Source organism: Mus caroli, unplaced genomic scaffold (assembly GCF_978045245.1).
Source record: "Mus caroli unplaced genomic scaffold, Mus_caroli_1 scaffold_3, whole genome shotgun sequence".
Taxonomy (NCBI): domain Eukaryota; kingdom Metazoa; phylum Chordata; class Mammalia; order Rodentia; family Muridae; genus Mus; species Mus caroli.
In genome coordinates, this window is record NW_028227258.1 from 63396977 (window position 1) to 63415231 (window position 18255).

At 46.0% G+C, this 18255-nt stretch overlaps 1 protein-coding gene and 1 non-coding gene across 13 annotated transcripts in view; one reads left to right on the plus strand and one right to left on the minus strand.

Moving 5' to 3' along the window:
* Positions 1-1315, plus strand: part of Pde4dip (phosphodiesterase 4D interacting protein) — a 201453-nt gene extending 200138 nt beyond the window's left edge. For 9 of the 12 annotated variants that reach the window (XM_029475071.2, XM_085835632.1, XM_029475072.2 and 6 more), the window contains one exon: positions 278-1315. In XM_029475071.2, coding sequence (XP_029330931.2) covers positions 278-319 — 42 coding nt within the window. In that variant the 3' untranslated portion in view covers positions 320-1315. The remainder of the gene's footprint in view (positions 1-277) is intronic. The other 3 variants (XM_085835634.1, XM_085835633.1, XR_003836187.2) reach the window with 2 other exon arrangements.
* Positions 1316-9336: 8021 nt separating this feature from the next.
* Trnaq-cug (transfer RNA glutamine (anticodon CUG)) lies at positions 9337-9408 on the minus strand. Its single transcript has one exon. It is a non-coding gene; the product is annotated as a tRNA-Gln (tRNA).
* Positions 9409-18255: the final 8847 nt, after the last annotated feature.

An 18255-nucleotide genomic window follows, 5' to 3' on the forward strand; every position in this document is an offset into this window, starting at 1 on the left:
TTGGTTTGGAACATGAACTGGCTCCTGCAGGGAGCTGGGCAGGGTCTGGCCACTCAGTGTACAGAGGTATAAGCCGCAAGAGTCCAGGAGTGGGAAAGGCTTCCATCTAATCTGGGCTTCAAGAGCTTCTCCAGGCCAGCACTCCCACCCCGACTCGCTGTGCTTGCTTGCCCTCCTAATCAGGCTCCTGGCTTCAAGCAACGTGTGCCTCTCACTTCAGCCTCCAGCGGGGCCTGGACACTCATGCTAACCAGGTTTGTTTTCTTCTTGTCTGCAGATGAAATCCTTCAGGGCTCTGATGTGCACTCCGGCCTTGTGACCCTTGCCTTCCAGGAGCCACGTAAAGGGCGGAGCCAGAGGTCCTTAAAGGAGCAGGAAGGGTGGGCCTGCCCACCTCTTGTGCAGCTGCCTATCTGCTGAGGAGTACCTGGTCCACTCCTCCTCCTGCTGGAGGTCCACAGAAGGACCGAGACATGTCCACATGGGACAGGCAGGAAGGAAAGTGGTATCCTGGCAAGCAATGACTATGATTAGCCAAGGCCCACTGGGCCCAACACTAAGCAAAACTCACATAGACTGTGTAGAAGCCCTCGTGGCACTGCTTCTAGACAGCCTCCGAGGCACGGTGCCCACCTTATTACAGTTCTCACCTCACCATCTGTCCTCAAGATAGCCAACTCAGGGGAACTAGGACCTCACCGCCCACAAACAGGATGTGTGGTCCCAATGCCAACGCTCCTCAGACAGTTGTAAAAGCACACACCATTGAGTGGCACTGCCTTGCCGGACATTGTTGGCGCCCACCAAACTCCCCTCACAGACCCACTCTTAAGCCAGGCCAGCCCTATGGGCCAAGCCCGGTAGTATATTGGTCTCTACCACCACACCAGAGGTCTTTGAGTCTACACAGTGAATGGAACATGGTAACTTCTAGGTGCCCTGCGCTTAGCCTAGCACCTTCTGTTTCTTACGTGATCTCAAGTTGAACCGACTTCCTTAACTCTGCTGTCCCCTGTAATCCTAACTTCCCTTAGGGGAATTGGGGGCTACTGGTGGCCACATCATGCCTATTGAATGTCTAGCGTACAGCACAGCAGTGCCTCTTTTAATAGCATGGGCAAGGCATGTTCTGTACTGAAGACTCCGTGCCTCCACAGTGCTCATCAGATGTGGGTGTGTGTATAAATGTATAATATAGATTTATATATGTTGTTATGGCTATGTGTTGAAGGCCAACATGATGTGCAGACCGATGGGTGAGAAGATGCTAAGCAATCTTTCTGATGGCTATTAAAGCAAACTGTGTATAAAGAAATTATTTTCCTTTGCTTCTCATTTCTGTACCAGTTCCCAGAAAAAGGATATGGAATATGAAAGACATGCTGCCACCTTGTGTCCCCCGCAGTGTGCACTGTATCTCAGAGGGTGTACCAGAGACCCTGAGTGTGAATCCTAATCCCCCCATGAATTCCACTTCAACAAGATGAAATAAACAGTCATGATCCAGGAAAAACTCACCAAACTGTAGGCACAAGTGTGTGTTGGTGGGAAAGGCACCACCCACAGAAAGAAGGTAGGCCATAGAACAGCCACAGTAGGAGATAAAAACTGCAGTTCTTCTTAAGGAAGTTAGGTGTGAACACATCTCTGATAGTGAGGAGGGGAACGTGTTTACAAACCAAGAAACAGCAGTCCATTTCAACAACCCTGAAGTTCAGTCTTCACAATTACAGGCTCCACTGAGACAGAGCAGCTGACAGAAATGCTTCTCTGCATCCTAAACCAGCTTGGTGCAGACAGTGTGACTAGTTTAAGGAGACTGGCTGAAGTTGGCCAAACAATCTGCTGATTGAAAGAAGAAGAAGAAGAAGAAGAAGAAGAAGAAGAAGAAGAAGAAGAAGAAGAAGAAGAAGAAGAAGAAGACGACGACGACGACGACGACGACGACGAAGAAGAAGAAGAAGAAGAAGAAGAAGAAGAAGAAGAAGAAGAAGAAGAGAAGGAGGAGGAGGAGGAGGAAGAGGAGGAAGAGGAGGAGGAAGAAGAAGAAGAAGAAGAAGAAGAAGAAGAAGAAGAAGAAGAAGAAGAAGAAAGAAGAAGAAGAAAGAAGAAGAAGAAAGAAGAAGTAGTTGAAGTTGTAGTAGTCGTAGTAGTTGTTGCTGTTCCAGATCTTGTGGAGAATTTTGATGACACTTCTAAGAACGAGACAAACTGAACTGAGGCAACTTCTGAAGGATTCACTTTCAAAAGCTATAGGAGATACTATTTTAAATCATGACTACTTTTAAAATTCTTTTATAGATCTGATAAGATCTAGATCTTTAATATTCTAAGCCCAAACCCCTTGGACATGTCTACTCTTTTCAGTTTTTGTGTATACACAATTTATTCTGTGGGGCAAATTAAGCTGAAGAAGCCTGGGAATGAAGTTTGGAAAAGAATTAATAAAAGTCTTTGCCTAAAAAAAGAAGGAGAAGGTGAAGGAGGGAGAGGAGGAGGAGTAAGTGGAGGAGGGGGAGCGGCTGCAGGATGGGGAGGAGAAGAGCAATCATTAAGAAACCCAGAGGCAGAGCTGGAGAGATGCTCAGTGGTTAAGAGCACATACTGCTCTTGAGAACATGTTTGGTTCCCAACATCCAAGTCAGGTGGCCCACAACTGCCTATAACTCCAGCTCCAGGGAGACCCAATGACGCTGATCCCTGCAGGCTCATGTGCACATGCCACCCCCACTCCACATAATTTAAAATCATAAAAATAAATTTAAAAACCCAACCGAATGCAGTGGTGGCACACACCTTTAATCCCAACACTTGGGAGGCGGATTTCTGAGTTCAAGGCCAGCTTGGTCTACAAGAGTGAGTTCCAGGACAGCCAGGGCTACATAGAGAAACCCTGTCTGGAAAAATCCAAGCAACCAACCAACCAACCAAACAAACAAAAAAGCCAACCGAACAAACATCAGGGGCTGGAGAGATGGCTCAGAGCTCGGCATTAAGAACAATTGCTTTTCTTGCAGAGGACCTGGGTTCAGTGTCCAGAATCCACATGATGGCTCACAACCACTCACAGTGCAAGTGCAAGGGATTTAGTGCTCACAAGGGTGACCCACTCTCTCCAACTAGGCTCTACCTCCAACCCTTTGCTGCCTCCCCCCAGAAGCCATGAAATTATGAATCCATTGAGGAGCCAGTCCACTCATGATGTCAGAGCCCCCTGACCTAATTGTCTCTGTAACTGCTGCTGCATCCAGCGCTTCACTGACCTCAGTACTCTCAATCCAAGGACTTGGAAGGGGAGCTGAGCGAGGCATTGGAAGAGATGGGGTGGTTTTCATCAGAGGATGCAAAGCTTCAGTTTCACAGAATTGAAAGTTCTAGAGACCCAGTGGACAGCACTGGGGCTACAGCTAATGTTTTCCACTCAAAATATGCAGACGTTAGGTCAAAGTGTTCTCAACAAATATACACGATGCAACTGAAAGGATAGACCTACTGGGCTGGAAGATGGCTCAGTGGGTAGAAGTGCTTGCCAACAAGCCATGATAACCTGGGTTCCATCTCTAGGACCCACATGGTGGAAGAAGAGAACTGAGTACTTCAAGTTATCTTTGACCTCCACAAATGTGACCATATGTATACATAAATAAATAAGTAAATAAAGGGAATAAAATGTCAGACATACTAATAGCTCACGGTAGCAATAGTTCATTGTGTATATGCATGTCAGAATAGGTATACTGCCAATATATACAATTTCAATATAAACCTTTCCAGGATTGGTAAATATTGACAATAGCATCATCATATGAAGTATATAGCCAAGATACTGAGTGTGGCATTTGGGAAGTTTTAGTGTGCTTTTTAAAAATATCCATGGCCTCGGGCCAAAGATAGGAAGAGGAAGAGGAGGAGGAAAAAGAGGAGGAGGAAAAAGAAGGAAGGAGGAGGAGGAGAAGGAGAAAGAGAAGGAGAAGAAGAGGAAGAAGAAATGCCATCCCTCTCGATTTTAGCTTACTGCTTTGTCAACCTTTGACTCCTATAGGTCCCCAGCATGGAAAGGCCACACCACCTGTGCTTGCACGGTTGGAGCCCTGCAGTCAGCTGTCTGCCTTGACCCTTGATTCTGAAACCTTAGCTGCTCTGACCTCATGGTCCACACTTGTGTAAACCCTTCCCCAGTCTTTCACTTGGGCTCACTGGTCCCTGGTCACTTAGAGTTACCTAGAACCCATCATCATCTAAGCCAACCGCTGTGAGTGAGCCTTTACTCTCTTACAGTGCACTCATGAACAGACTCTGTCAGAATGCTACAGCTTCTATGCAATACATGCATTAACCATTTTAGAGATGCCAAAAAAGAAGAGATGATTCGGTTCCTTGCCCACGGCAAGGTCAGCGTGTGGAAATCTGGAAAACTGCTATTCTTAGCCCAGACTTTATTCATTCTAATAAGCATCCCATATGACGCTCTCCTTCCTGGGAGGCCACTGCCTGCTGCCCAGATGCTAAGTCACATCAGGTAGGAAGGCAAGAGTAGGAACACCCTAACCTCCTCCCAGGGTATTTCTCCTCTCCTCCTACTCAGTCAGGACTGGTCCTTGAAGGCTCCAGATGCAGTGGACAGCAGGAGACCAGGACAAAGGTCCCTTTCCTGGTGGAGTACCATGTCTCCTGGTAAAACTACCTCCCCCTCTCTCTGCCCTACTCTCCCTCTCAACTGTACTGCACTGCTTTCCAAGGACTCTACTGTACTCCTGCACCGCACTCTCTTCCTCCTGTGCTGTCTCCCCTTTAAGTAGCTTCCCTTTCCTCTCTTCTTGTGAGAGTTGGGCATATCCTGTTTTGTCAATATCTTTCTCTGATTTGTCACTTTTTCTGCCACTCAATTAGACAGCAGGTGGAAGGAAGAGTGGTTTGGGAGGGAGACGAGTGCTAAAGGAAAATAGGAGGACAAGTGGATGGGGTGGGGTGGGTGTGACAGGAACAGCAGCGAGTGTGTGGAGAACACTATTTTCTCGTTAGGTCCAATGACCTGCTCCCTACCACCACTCTGAAGATGGCATGCCAAGGACACAGTGTGATGTATAGGAGCTGTGGCCTAATTTTTTTGTTTTTTGGGGGGTCGAGTGTTGACAACTCTCATTCTCTGTGAGTAGCTCGATTTACCCCCTCATGGAGTTTCAGCATGCAGAAGCTACACACACACACACACACACACACACACACACACAGTGTCGCACCCTGCGGGTCAGCAGCATGGAGGCTGCTGGCACCAGGAGGTGGGAAAAGAGAACATAGCTGAGTACACTTCCTTTCACCTTCATCTCTAACAAGGGCGACCACGGCTTTGCTTTGCTTTTTTCTTTTTTTCATTTTCTTTTTCTTTTCTTTTCGAGACAGGATTTCTCTGTGTCGCCCTGGCTGTTCTGGAACTCACTTTGTAGACCAGGCTGGCCTCAAACTCAGAAATCCACCTGCCTCTGCCTCCCAAGAGCTGGGATTAAAGGCATGTGCCACCAGGGCCCAGCATCAGGGTTTCTTTGAACACGCCCCTAGGCGGGCTTTCTTGAGAACTTGCCCAAGTAAAGTCACATTTTGTGCGCTGTCCCCAACTGTCCGCCAGTAGGCGCCCATGCCCTTTCCTCGGGGACTCCTCGGGCAGAGAAGATCTCTGTGGTTGTGAAATTCTTAAAATTTTAAGAGTTGACTTCGGGGCTGAAGAGATGGGAGCACTGACTGTTCTTCCAGAGGTCTTGACTTCAGTTCCTAGCAACTACATGGTGATTCACAACCATCTGTAATGGGATCTGATGCCCTCTTCTGGTGTGTCGGAAGAGGGCTACAGTGTACTCATAGACATTAAATCTTTAAGAAAGAAAGAGAGAGAGAGAGAGAGAGAGAGAAGAAGAAGAAGAAGAAGAAGAAGAAGAAGAAGAAGAAGAAGAAGAAGAAGAAGAAGAAGAAGAAGAAGAAGAAGAAGAAGAAGAAGAAGAAAAGGAAGGAAGGAAGGAAGGAAGGAAGGAAGGAAGGAAGGAAGGGTTGATTTTTGCCTTCTTTGGCAGAACATTGCCTGTTTGGGGTTCACCCAAAAGGTAGCGCCAAGAGAACACACATTCTTCCCCATCTTCTCCCGTAGCCCTTTCTACGTTGGCTATCACTCCTCCTCACCACACGGACTGTCACAAAAAGAAAGTATGTCAAGGAGGACAGAGGCTGGACCCGAAGCAGTGGAGAATGTTACAAGGGGAAGGCAGAAAGGACAGCACGTGGAAGCAGAGATAAAAGACTCGAAAAGGACTAGAGGGCGGGAGTGGGGATAGAGGAGATTGGAATCCAGTAAAGTCCAAATCCTGCACCGAAAATCATCAGCGGCCATTTGAGGGTAGGAAGTGGACAACTACACAGAAAAAGCAAGGCATGCTTGGGGCTAGAATCTTACATCAGAACAGAAAGCTCCAGCAACGTGAAGGGTTGGAGCCTTGTGATAGCCTAAAACAACCTTCTTTGCGCCCTGTCCCCCAAAAAGTATTTGTTCTCATTCTGGGAAGGACAAACAAGAACAGTCAGTGAGTGTTGTGTTTTATAAAAAGAAAGAACCAGGAACATGTTTGGTAGAGCGTGAGGTACGGTGAGGTGGAAGGGGGTGTCTCTGCGGGCCTATGCTGAGACACCCCTTCTCCTTCCGGTGAGTTTATTTAGGCCTCGGGGAGGAGAGTTGAGGGGGTAGAGACAGTGGAGAGAGCGGGGGGAGGGGAATGGGGAGAGAAGGGTCGGAGAAGGAAAAGAGTAAAAGGGTACGAGAGTGGAGAATGAGGGAGGGGCAAGCAGCCCCTTTTATACTGAGTCAGTTGAACCTGGCTGTTGCCAGGTAACTGTGGGGCGGAGCCTAAAAGGAATGCTGTCAAGAGGACGAGGACGAGGACTAGGACGTGAGCCCGGCAACTGACAACTGCTTGAATCCAGTCTGACAAGGATAAGTGCTTGGGGAGGAAATTCTTGAAGGCGGGAGTGAGGTGGGGTGAGGGGTGGATTTGCATATCTACAGCCAATCAGAAGCTACTCAGGGCTGTGATTCCATGGTGTAAAGGTGCAGATGTTAGACTCTGGGTCCAATGATCCGTGTTCAAATTTCAGTGTGGCCTTTTCCTTTAGTGGAAACCAAAGCGGCTGACTCTTACTGTGAAATGCCGTTCTCAGGAGAGCGCCATGGAGAAAGTTGCTGGCCAGTACATCTTTGCAGAGCATAGCAGGCATGTGCTACAGTGTACATTATATTGGTCAAGTGACTGTGTTGTTTGTACTTGTGGAATGCAGGCCGTGGGAGTGAAAGGGGCTCTCTCATCCCAGACTCCAGCACGCTTATTTCAAGTGTCCTCCTGGGACGGCTAATCTTGGTGTCAAGGAAGGCAGAGCCCCATTTGGGAAGATGCCTAGATGGGATTGTCCGTGGACGTGTCTGTGGATCATTTTCTTGATTGTTAAGTGATGTAGGCTCACTGTGGCTGACGGTTCATACCTTAGTTATGTATGCTCGGGCTGACTAAGAAAGATGAACCAGAAAAGGAGAGCAAGCCAGAAAGTAAGCTTTTCTCCACAGTCAAGTTCCTGCCTTAAGTCGAGGGATGTCTTGACTTCCCTTGATGATCTGTGAAACGAAATAAACCCTCTCCTCCGTCTGTGAACAGCTCTAGAAGGTGACAAGTAAGGACAGATCTGTTAATCAATCAAAGTGACTTCATGGCTCAGGCAAGTTAACTGCTTCAGGCTTCACTTTCTACTCTGTTAAATGGAAACAATGAAAGTATCTACCTTGTTGAGTGGTGCTACTCACATAAAATAATGCACACACAATGCCACTCTTGATATGTCCAGAGTCTATTGGTCAGAATATTTTATCCCAGCAACAGAAAAGCAAACTAGAACACCCTCGAAATGTCTGTTCTGGAGCAGGGTGTCCCCCAAACCCTGTAGCAGAGGATTATGCAAAATATCCCCTAACTATTAGCTACACTTTTCTACCAGTGTCCCAAGGTATCTCGTACAGAGATGGGGCAAGTAAGGGGCTCCAGAAACTTCTGGAGAGTTTTCTTTTTTTTTTTTTGTCTCAGGAGGAGTTGGCCTGTATCATTACTTCAGATCTGGGCCCCCGGGTCAGATTCCATAGGGGATGGGATGTTTACCCCACAATTTGGAACCAGAGCAGAAGCCAGTCACTATCCTCTGAGTCTTGATGGATGATATGAAACTTCACCTGTAGCAAGAGGACTCGGTGAGAATGAAATTAAACGCTGGCGATTGGTGCTGAAGCCACCACCCAGAGAGGGAAGCCGGAGGTCCCAATGGTCGAAGACTGTTAAGTAAGCAGAGAAGTTTACTTTCCTGAGAAACACCGACCCAGCTCTGAGCAGCTGAAGCTTTTACCTGCGGTAAGGAGACCTTTCCATTCTCGGTCTCCAGATTACTAGGGGAAGGGGACTCCGCCAGTCTTCCGCCCTCTTGGCCGAAGTATTGGGACTTTTTTTTTTCTCTCCCCCACCTCTCTCAACCACCTCTGATGGGACCTCCCATTTCTTTTCAGATCCCAGCCTGAACTCTCTAAAACAGCAGTTATACTTTTCAGTACTTCGTAACTACCCAAAATTTCAACCACAGGAAAACGATTATTTCAATTTCTCCAGGCGCCTGCACGTGAAGGCTATGTAAACCTTCCTCTAACATTCCCACGGCCTTCTCCAGTGGAATTTTCCTGGGGCAGAGTTCTGGCAGAAGGCAGCTGCAGCGGCTGATTTCAGACTGGTGACCCGGGGAGGAGCCACCTGGGGCGCTGCGATCCAAACTCAGCTCTTTTGGTCTCAATTGAGGAGACAACAGCGGCCTCTGCTGGTTTCAATAGAATCTCAGAAGTTCAACGCACTGAAATTGCTCAAACTCAAGACCTAGCTAAGAGCTAGCTCGATTAAATTCCCTTCATCGTGTGCAGGAACAGGAGATGGAGCCGCGGGTGTGTCTGTAGCCAGGACGCGGTACGCTGCCTTGCCGGTGTTGAAACCCTTTCGGCCCCAGCTCACCTGAAAACGTGGCCGACCTGAGGGTCGTGGAGCCGCGATGTGACAGCGAGCCCCCGGCCAGGTTGGTCGCAGAGGACAGGATTTTGCGATGTGTTCGGGCTGCTACGATGTGGATTGGTGTCTCAGAGCTGAGAGATAGGACGCAAACGCGGCGTGCAAATGACTTAGAGCAGGAGTGAAGACAGGGCCTGCTCCCCTTTCCTTCCTTCCTGTGCTAAGCCAGGGCTATGAACAGAAAGAAAATGGATCCTGTGTGGAGTAAAGAGAAAGGTCCCACCGAGATTTGAACTCGGATCGCTGGATTCAGAGTCCAGAGTGCTCACCATTACACCATGGAACCCTACACACAGAGATGCTCTGACTCACAATAGGTGACCAAATCCATTCTCCGCCTCCACACACCCCACGATTTCTTCCTCAAGCATTTTTTTCTACAGTCAGGATGAGCAACTTAATTAACAACCGGAAGAATTGTACGCAATCAGGTTCGTTCTGTTCAGCTCTTGGCGTGTGGATCACTTACTAGTGGGGTAAGTAGGTCTCAGAGAATGAGAAAGTGGATTTAACGCTTTGGAATCAGGGAAGTGCACAGCCGTTTATTCCTGCATTGCTGGTCTCTTGTCCTGACATACAGTCCCTTGCGCAAGCGCTCCCCGGGCCACCCCCGAAAAAGGTTTTATTTTGCTTTGTAATTTTTCCCCCTCGTATTGTCCAGAAAGCTCTAATGACTTCTATCCCGATTCCCTCATTTCTCCTCCAGCCCCCACCTCTGTTCTGCTTCTTGGGTCCTTGTCCCTCTCTTTCATGCTCTCCAACCCCCGCGTAGCACAGGCCACAGGTCATTGGGAAGTTGCAACCATTGCATCTCTGGTCAGAACTCAGTAGCGTCTGTGCAGGAGACAGGGTGAAACGATCCGAGCAGCCCTTGGGGCTAGGGCAGCATTGGCCAGATTCAGAGCTGAGGACCCGGTGACACTTTGCTAAATCGCCTAGAACTGCAAAGCTGTGCTTGAGCACAGTGTGCCTTTTAAACTGGTGGCGGTTCCTCTCAGCGCCCCCTCGTGGCTACGTCAACACGTATACAGAGCGGGACCAGGGGACCAGTGAGGCCTGTGATGCCATTAAGATGGGGAGAAAACTGGGTGACACTTGCCACTTTAGAATGAAAAGGAGAGCAAACTACAGCTGAGATCTATGTAGGAGAGAGATATGAGCTTCCCTCCTGGTGCCAAGTGGTAGTTGAGAAAGCATCTACATTTTAGTATTCAGAATATGGGTGGTTTCCAAACATAGTCCTAGAGATCACAGGAAAAAGCATGACTGTGTCATAGACCTTCAAAACTGCTGCAGCTAGATCTGCAAATACCCAATGGCACAGACTCTCCCACCCAGACCTGTGCACAGCCAACACTGGGCACTACTAACTCTTTTTGTTTTTCAAGACAGGATCTCTCTGTAATAGACCTGGCGCTCTGGGTACTTGCTTTGTAGACCAGGCTGGCCTTGAACTCACAGAGATCCTCCTGAGTGATGGGATTAAAGGCATGGGCCTTTAATAATCATCGAATAGAGGACAGAGTTTTCGAGTCTATGTGGCAGTAGACACGGAGCCCATGGATGGATTTTCCTCTTAGACTGAGTTGTATCAGTCAGTTTCGATAAGTGCTAAGGTTTGGATTACAAGTCTTCAATACCCCTTGCTTCTCCTATGGCTTATGTGAGGCCTAGGCTCCAGCACTTTTGAGGAGTAGACCCAGGACCCTAGGGATCTCGAGGGCACGAATCTCATCAAGGGAGTATTAGGAAATGAAGCCTGCTGGGAGAAAATGGGTCAGTGAGGGGCAAGTTTGAATGGTGTGCCTTGTGCAGGTCTCTTTCTCTCCTTCTCCCTCTTCCCTCAGCTCTCTGCCTCTTGATGGCCACGGACTGAGCATCGCCACAGGGCCATGTGTTCCCTGCTCTGGCATGCACTGCCTGCTATAAAGATCCTGCCTCACCTCGGGTTGAAAGCAAGGGGCCAACCAACCATGGGCAGGAACTTCTAGGATCATAGACCAAAGAAACCTTTCCATGCTTAAGTTGCTTCTCTCCCCAAAAAAGTTACAACGGGGAGTTACAGCTGCAGTTTTTAATCTGGTCAACAGTGGTTGCCCTGGGGCAGTAGAATTCAATTTTTCTCAAAGTATTATTTTATTATATGAGTGACTTAACAAGAAGAGATTCATGTGTTATGTTCAAAAGGAGAAAGGGAGAAAATAAGGAAAAATAAGAAAGATGGCTCAACTGTTCCCAAATATGGAAATAATTTAATCTAAGAAGAAGAGTTTCTTCAAGGAGAAAATCCTGAATACATGACATATTCCTGGGAAGACACAGCTCCAACTTCACGGGGCCAGTTGAAGCATCAAAAGATGGTTTAGCCACGTGGCTAAAGAGCCTCTATAGGAACCCCTCCCAGCCTTCTTCTACCCAATTCTCAAAGCCACTGTCTTCTTATATTTGAGAAATGGGACTTGAGTTAATGATTTCATGATTGAACCCAATTTCCCACACTTAAGATGACTTAGCTGCCCCCAAAACGTAGGACCATTAAGGAAGGGAGGCAGAAAGATCATAAGAGCCAGTGGACAGGGAGGACCAGACCAAAGGTGTCTTCACAATCCGTGAGTTCACAGCATCTGTATTTGCCAGCGCAAGATGAAGACAGGCAACATCCCAGAATAACATGGAAAGGCCTTATGAGTTTCCATTCCTGACCAAGAAGCTATTGGCAGTTGATAGCTTCTAGGGGAAACAGTGTGGCTCCTGCAGGTCTACCACATTTATTTGGATAGTCCAAATACCCACGGTATATAGGCAGCACAAATTAAATGCCATGAGAGCAAAACAGACAAGTTGGGAGAGAGTGAGGAGTTGGGGATAGATCAGGGAGCACTGGGGATGAATATGATCAAAATATATTATACTCATGTGTGAAGTTCCAAAGAATGAAAATATTATTTTAAAAAATGACCCAGGGCTAGTGAGATAACTCAGTGTGTAAAGTGCTTCTGAAGTAGATGGAAGTTCCTAGCAAAAACACCTGTTGTGACAGTGTGTTCCCTTCCTGTGTTCTAGCACTGGGGAGGCAGGTAGGACGATCACTGGGGCTTGTTGGCCAGCCAGTCTTTTGCAATGGATAAGCTCCAGGTTTGCTGAGAGACTCAGTCTGAAATACTAAAGTGGAAAGCAAGAGAGAGAAACATCTGACTGGCCTGGCAAAATATCCATAGCGATGCATAAGTAGTCCTTTTATCTTGGGGTAGCCAACAGCTGTCAGATCAGACATATGACCCACTCAACAGGAGGGTATTCATACCTGATACTGTAAGCCTAGCTAGCTCCTCGTGCCTGAGGAGGTCATGGGCCACAGAGGACCCACTACTGCCAGTTTCCTAAACTAATATCATCTTACTGTTTTCTAAATTACCTGTCCTTATACCCACAGGTAAGCGTTGCTTTCACCCACCCCTCACCAAACGAGCTTCTTTTGCAAAAGATGGAGACAGTTACAGAGAGTACGGGACTGTGGTGACATCTAGTAACATCTGCATCACTACCCCTACATTTAAGGCCCAATGTAGATCACAGAAAAGGGAGCAGAACAATTGGTTGTGAAAAACAGAGGCCCAGGTTGTCTACCATTAGATAGCATCCCCTAGGCATGACTGAGAAAATGTACCCATGACTATCAATATGGTTGCCAGAACAAGACCAGCATAATGACACCAGTTGACATGCCAACCCACATGGTCTCACCGAGAGGGAGGGTCAGTTTCTTCCAGGCATGCATGACTTTCCACATAGGTTATCCAATCCCAAGTGATCATCCCTAGCACATACATCGGAGCAAAGATAGCTTGACTCAGTAGAATGTATGTGTGTGTATGATACATGTATATACATGTAACAATAACAAAGTAAGGGTCATGAATTTTGAAAGGCAGCCTGGGGTGGATGGGGAGTGCAGGTGACATAGAAGCAGTGTTCACATATAAAATCTAAACAAGAATCCCACCTTTTACATGAAAAGAAACCTACTGTATGCGATATGAGTGTAAGTGACCCTTAGATCTGCAGCCAGTACCATAGCAATTAGAGCATGAATAACTAACTATTGATTGATGTTTCAGACACTAAGATGAGTATTGTCCCGCTCTCCTTCCTTCTACCACACACCCAGTCTCCTTAAAGGCTCTATTCTGTAAGCGTGCCTCTAGCCTTCAGCAACTACTTGAGAGAAAGGTCATTAGATCAGTCAGTTCTCAAACCCTTTATATTTATAACAATCCTTACAGCACTAGAGCTGGGCAGATATCAGTCCTCTGTGCTATTTTGTCTGCTTCCCTGCCAGGCTCCACCTAGGCGGCTCCTACTCCAACTGGCCAGCCCTTATGACCATGCGCTTACGATCCACCTGCCCAATGGTCCCTTCTTCCTCCTTCCATCTCTTTCTTCTCTCCTTGTGGTCACTGCCCGAACCTCCAAGCCAGGGAACTGAAGCCCTACCTAACCTCTCTTCTGCCCAGCTCTAGGTATCTTTATTAGCCAATCATGGTTAACTTGGGGGACAAGGTTTACACAACAAAAGCTGGTATACTGAGAGCAACCAGTTCTTGGAGTATAAAATTTAGCATTTGAATATAAGCAGCAGCTCACCAACCTCCTACACTTAGAACTAATTTACTGGCATTCCTTAGGTGTTTCTCATCAAGCCTACTGGAGCCAAGCTGAAGCAATAAAATCATGAATTTAGAAAATACTTCCCAAAAGTTATTTTATTGATTTCCTTGATTACATTCCTTGATTACCACCATATCTAACATTTCACTCTATGTACAATACTAGGATATTCCTTAACTGTCTTTCAGCCTCAAACAAAATGTATATAGATATAGATATACATACATTAAAGGGGAGGACAGGGAGTTGGGGAAGGGAAAGAGGGAGTGAATAGAAGTGAAATTGGAAAAGAAGTGAAATTGCCTGTTCATAGATGATGCAATCTAAAATACAGAAAACCTTAAGAATTACATACATGCACAAGTGAATCAACAAAATGACAAGATAGGAAAATCATCAAACCAAAAAAAAAATCAATTTTTATACCTTTTTTTACTATAAAAATTTTATATATAATTTTACTATCTAAAATTAATAAGTCTACTTATGATAACATGAAATGAATAAGACATGATCCAAAAGACCCCAAAGATCTGAAATACAGAACCTAGAAAGTGATGCTGGAAGACATGGAAGAAATGCGAGGTCACCCTATGCTGATGAACAAGATGTGCTGTTGCCTCATCACCAACATTACTGCCAAATGACCAACAGTACCACCAAGTCAACAGCACTACTGGCAAGTGACCAACACCACCTCCAAGTCACCAGCACTACTAACAAGTGACTAACACTACTGCCAAGTCACCAGCACTACTAGCAAGTGACCAACATGACTTGAAGTGATGCATAGGTTCACTGTAACTTCTCAAATCCCAAATTTTTTCAGAAAAAAAAAATCCATCTTCCATTCACACAGACCTTCACGAGAGATTCAGAACTGCCAAAAAAGCATGCTGAGATCAAAATAATATGTTGAGATCAGAAAACAACTTGCAGGAGTTGGTTCTCCTCTCCACTCTGTAGAGTCTGAGGACCAAGTTCAGGTCACCAAGCTTGGCGAGCACATTTAACTGCAGAACCATCTTGCTGGTCCAAAATAGCACTAGGAACACCTCTGGAAGAAAAGGACTCATGATACATTTGAGCCACTCAAGTCACTGTGAACTGCAGAGAAGCAAAAGGTGGGATAGGACTGGAAGGCATACAACCAAAGAAAGCCACAAAGGCCAGAGGCACTGTAGAAGACACATGCCAATGCAGGTTTACCTTCACAGAATTTTGGCACCACCTGTAGTCATTTCTGTGTCCAGGACAAATGACATTTGGAACATTCTTTCACAAGCAAGACTCCTTGCTTCCTAGTCTGTAGGCCATCTCTGGACTGGTGTGTGGTTACTTGAGTTCACTCTCAGTGTAGGTTTCTACACTCATTACTGTAGGCTTTCCTTACACGCCTGGCCATGTGTTGTGCCTCCCTCATTCTGCTCTTCACTCCCTTAGTTGACTCAAGTGACCAATGTAGGGGGATCCCAGTTTGAGAATAGTCCAGAGATACCCCCCCCCCCCATAGAGTGGAAATTTCTGGAGACTCAGGTTATAATGATGTTTTGCTGGGGCAGACAGGGAAGAGAATGTTTTGCTGGAGCAGACACTGATGAAAGGATGTTTTGCTATAGCACATGAAAGGAGGCATGATGTTTAGAAAAAATATAAATTTGACCCCACAGATAGTGGGAACTCGAGCATTGGTTTGCTTTTCTCCACCTCACTGGTCTTTGCTGACTACATGCATGTATTGGTTCACCCTATATTGTATTACTGAGCCTCACTTGTGGGTTCTTCATAGAGAGAAACCCACCAAAGAACTTCTCAAAAAAAGTGGGTGGGGTAGGGCTGGAGAGATGGCTCAGCAACTGGTTAAGAGCACTGACTGCTCTTCCAGAGATCCTGAGTTCAATACCCAGCAACTACATGTATCTGTAATGGGTTCTGATGTCCTTTTCTGGTCTGTCTGAAGACAGTGACAGTGCAGTCACATATATAAAATAAATATTAAAAACAAAACCCAAAAAACCGAACTTCTCATGAGATTCCTGCGGCTTCCACAGACTCAGCCAACTGGTGGGGCTCACAGTTTCTTCTGTATTGAACTGCTGTTGCTGATTCATGTGTTATCTGCCGAGTGGACTAGACTGCAGCTGCTGATTCGTGTTTGGTGTTTGCTAATGGACTAAATTTAGAACAATGAAGATTGGAATCAGCCCAGAGAACTATTTCTAAAAAAAAAAAAAAAAAAAAAAGTCCACTTCCCCCATATCCTAATAACCTTTCTTTTCCACTCTCTCTTGTGTGTGGTGGGCTAGAGGTTGAACCCTTACGTAGATTGCAAAAAATACGTGCCTACATCCCTATATGTATAAGGGGACAGAAAGCAAACATTGTAGTTTCTATATAGACATGCCCCCTCCAAAAAAACAACAAAAAACCCTCTGAGATGGTTTGTATATGCTCTGCTCAGGGAGTGGCACTATCAAGAGGTATAGCTTTGGAGTGGGTGTGTCACAGTGGAGATGGACTTAAATATCTTCAACTTAGCTGTCTTGAAGAGTCTTCCACTAGCAGCCTTCAGATGAAGATCTAGAACTCTCAGCTCCTTCTGCACTATGCCTGCCTAGATGCTGCTATACTCCCACCTTGATGATAATGGATTGAACCTCTGAACCTGTAAGCCAGCCCAATTAAATGTTGTCCATATAAGAGTTGCCCAGGTCATGGTGTCTGTTCACAGCAGTAAAACCCTAAGACAACTACATCAGAGGTCTGCTGTTAGAATACAGTATAAAATCTTGTAGTCAAGTGGAGAGGAGTCAGGATAGTGGTCCCCAGCCCTATGTCTAATAAAATCACCTGGGAATTTTAAAAGTTCAGACGTGTGGAAACCCACACTTAAGATTTTCACTTATCTCTGTTGGAGGCAGCAGATAGCCATTGATAGGCTTAGGTTCTCCATCGGGGAGAGAATGGGCAGCCAGGGGTAGCCATCACTGGTCTCAGATCTCAGCTAATCCAGCACAATAGAAAACACTGGGGACAAGTACTGTCATAGTCCTGTAATTAATGTTAGCATGGCCTGGGACAGAAAAGGAGGGACAAACTGCAGTCCCTCCAGTGACTTTGATGACAATTCACATTCTTCAGGTTCTGATAATACCTTGGTTTTTATCAGGCTTCTGACAATTGAATCAGTAAGTAACTCAAATATTATTGCTGTATAATGCTTTTTATTAAACAGTGTTATGGAAAAAACAACCCGCATTTTTGTGTTACATTATACAGTTTTCAGGCAGAGTCCGGTGGCGAGTCACACGTGGAGAGCAGCTTTAAAGTCTTGACTTGTGTCCGGTTTGTGAAACACTGAAGCAGCTCTGCATGTCAGTCAGCATCAAAGGTCACAAACAGCACCATTTAAGAGACTCACACTTACTTGACTGCCTTCGAATTAAATCACCCCTGCTTTATGGTACTCAAAGTGCTACCGTGTAAACCATCTCCCACCAAATCCAAATATGTCTCATATAGGCCACCCAGCTCAAAAATGAGGACAAACTGACACTGATGTCTGGCTGTCCTAAAAAGCTGAGGACAATGCTCCGCTACAGAGGGGAACCCAAGATGGCCAACACCTGCTATATCACTTACTGCAGGTGTCCCTTGACTGTGTAATCCGACACCCACAAAGCTCTAATATTTAGTATTTCACATCAAACTTACTGCGAAAGTTCTGTGCCACACTTAACTCAAATCAACTCCACCTAATGCTGGAAGTACTAAACATTTCTATTTTGAATGAAGCTTGCTTTTTCAAAGTACCGCTGAGAAAAAGAACAAGCTGAGACAGATCTAGTTCAAAATCCTAGAGGCAGTGAGTGGATCCTACAAGAGACTTGTGATTTTTTTTTTTCTTTCCTTTCCTATAATTGAAAACAATTGGCTTTTTATTTTACTCCAAACACGTTTGTTTGTTCACTGCAGAAATCAGTCTTCCAATCTCCAGTTGCGATTGTCACTTAAGGACTGACAAATGCCTAGATCCAGAGCCCTGAAAGACCCTTATTTCTCCCCGGTCTCATACTCATGAGTAACTGGGGTCTGTGGCTGACAGAAGACAGCAAGAACTTGGCTTTGAGGATTAGTCATAACACACCAACAAAATATTTATCTGCTCTTAAGCCCCAGGTCACAAGAATATGAGGACTAAGTATCTCTGAGAACAGAATGAATACCACATACACATATGTGCGCACACACACACACACACACACACACACACACACACACACACAGGGACTATTGCATATTGTTTTGAGGTCAAACATTTAAAAGCCCTGTTCCCACTTCCACGTCACATCACTTTAGCAGCATGCATGCAATAGTGACACTTTTCAAAAGGTTTATGAAAGATCCATTAGATCTACAAAATACCAAAACCAACAGGGACGGCTGAGCGAAGGTTTCTCTCAGA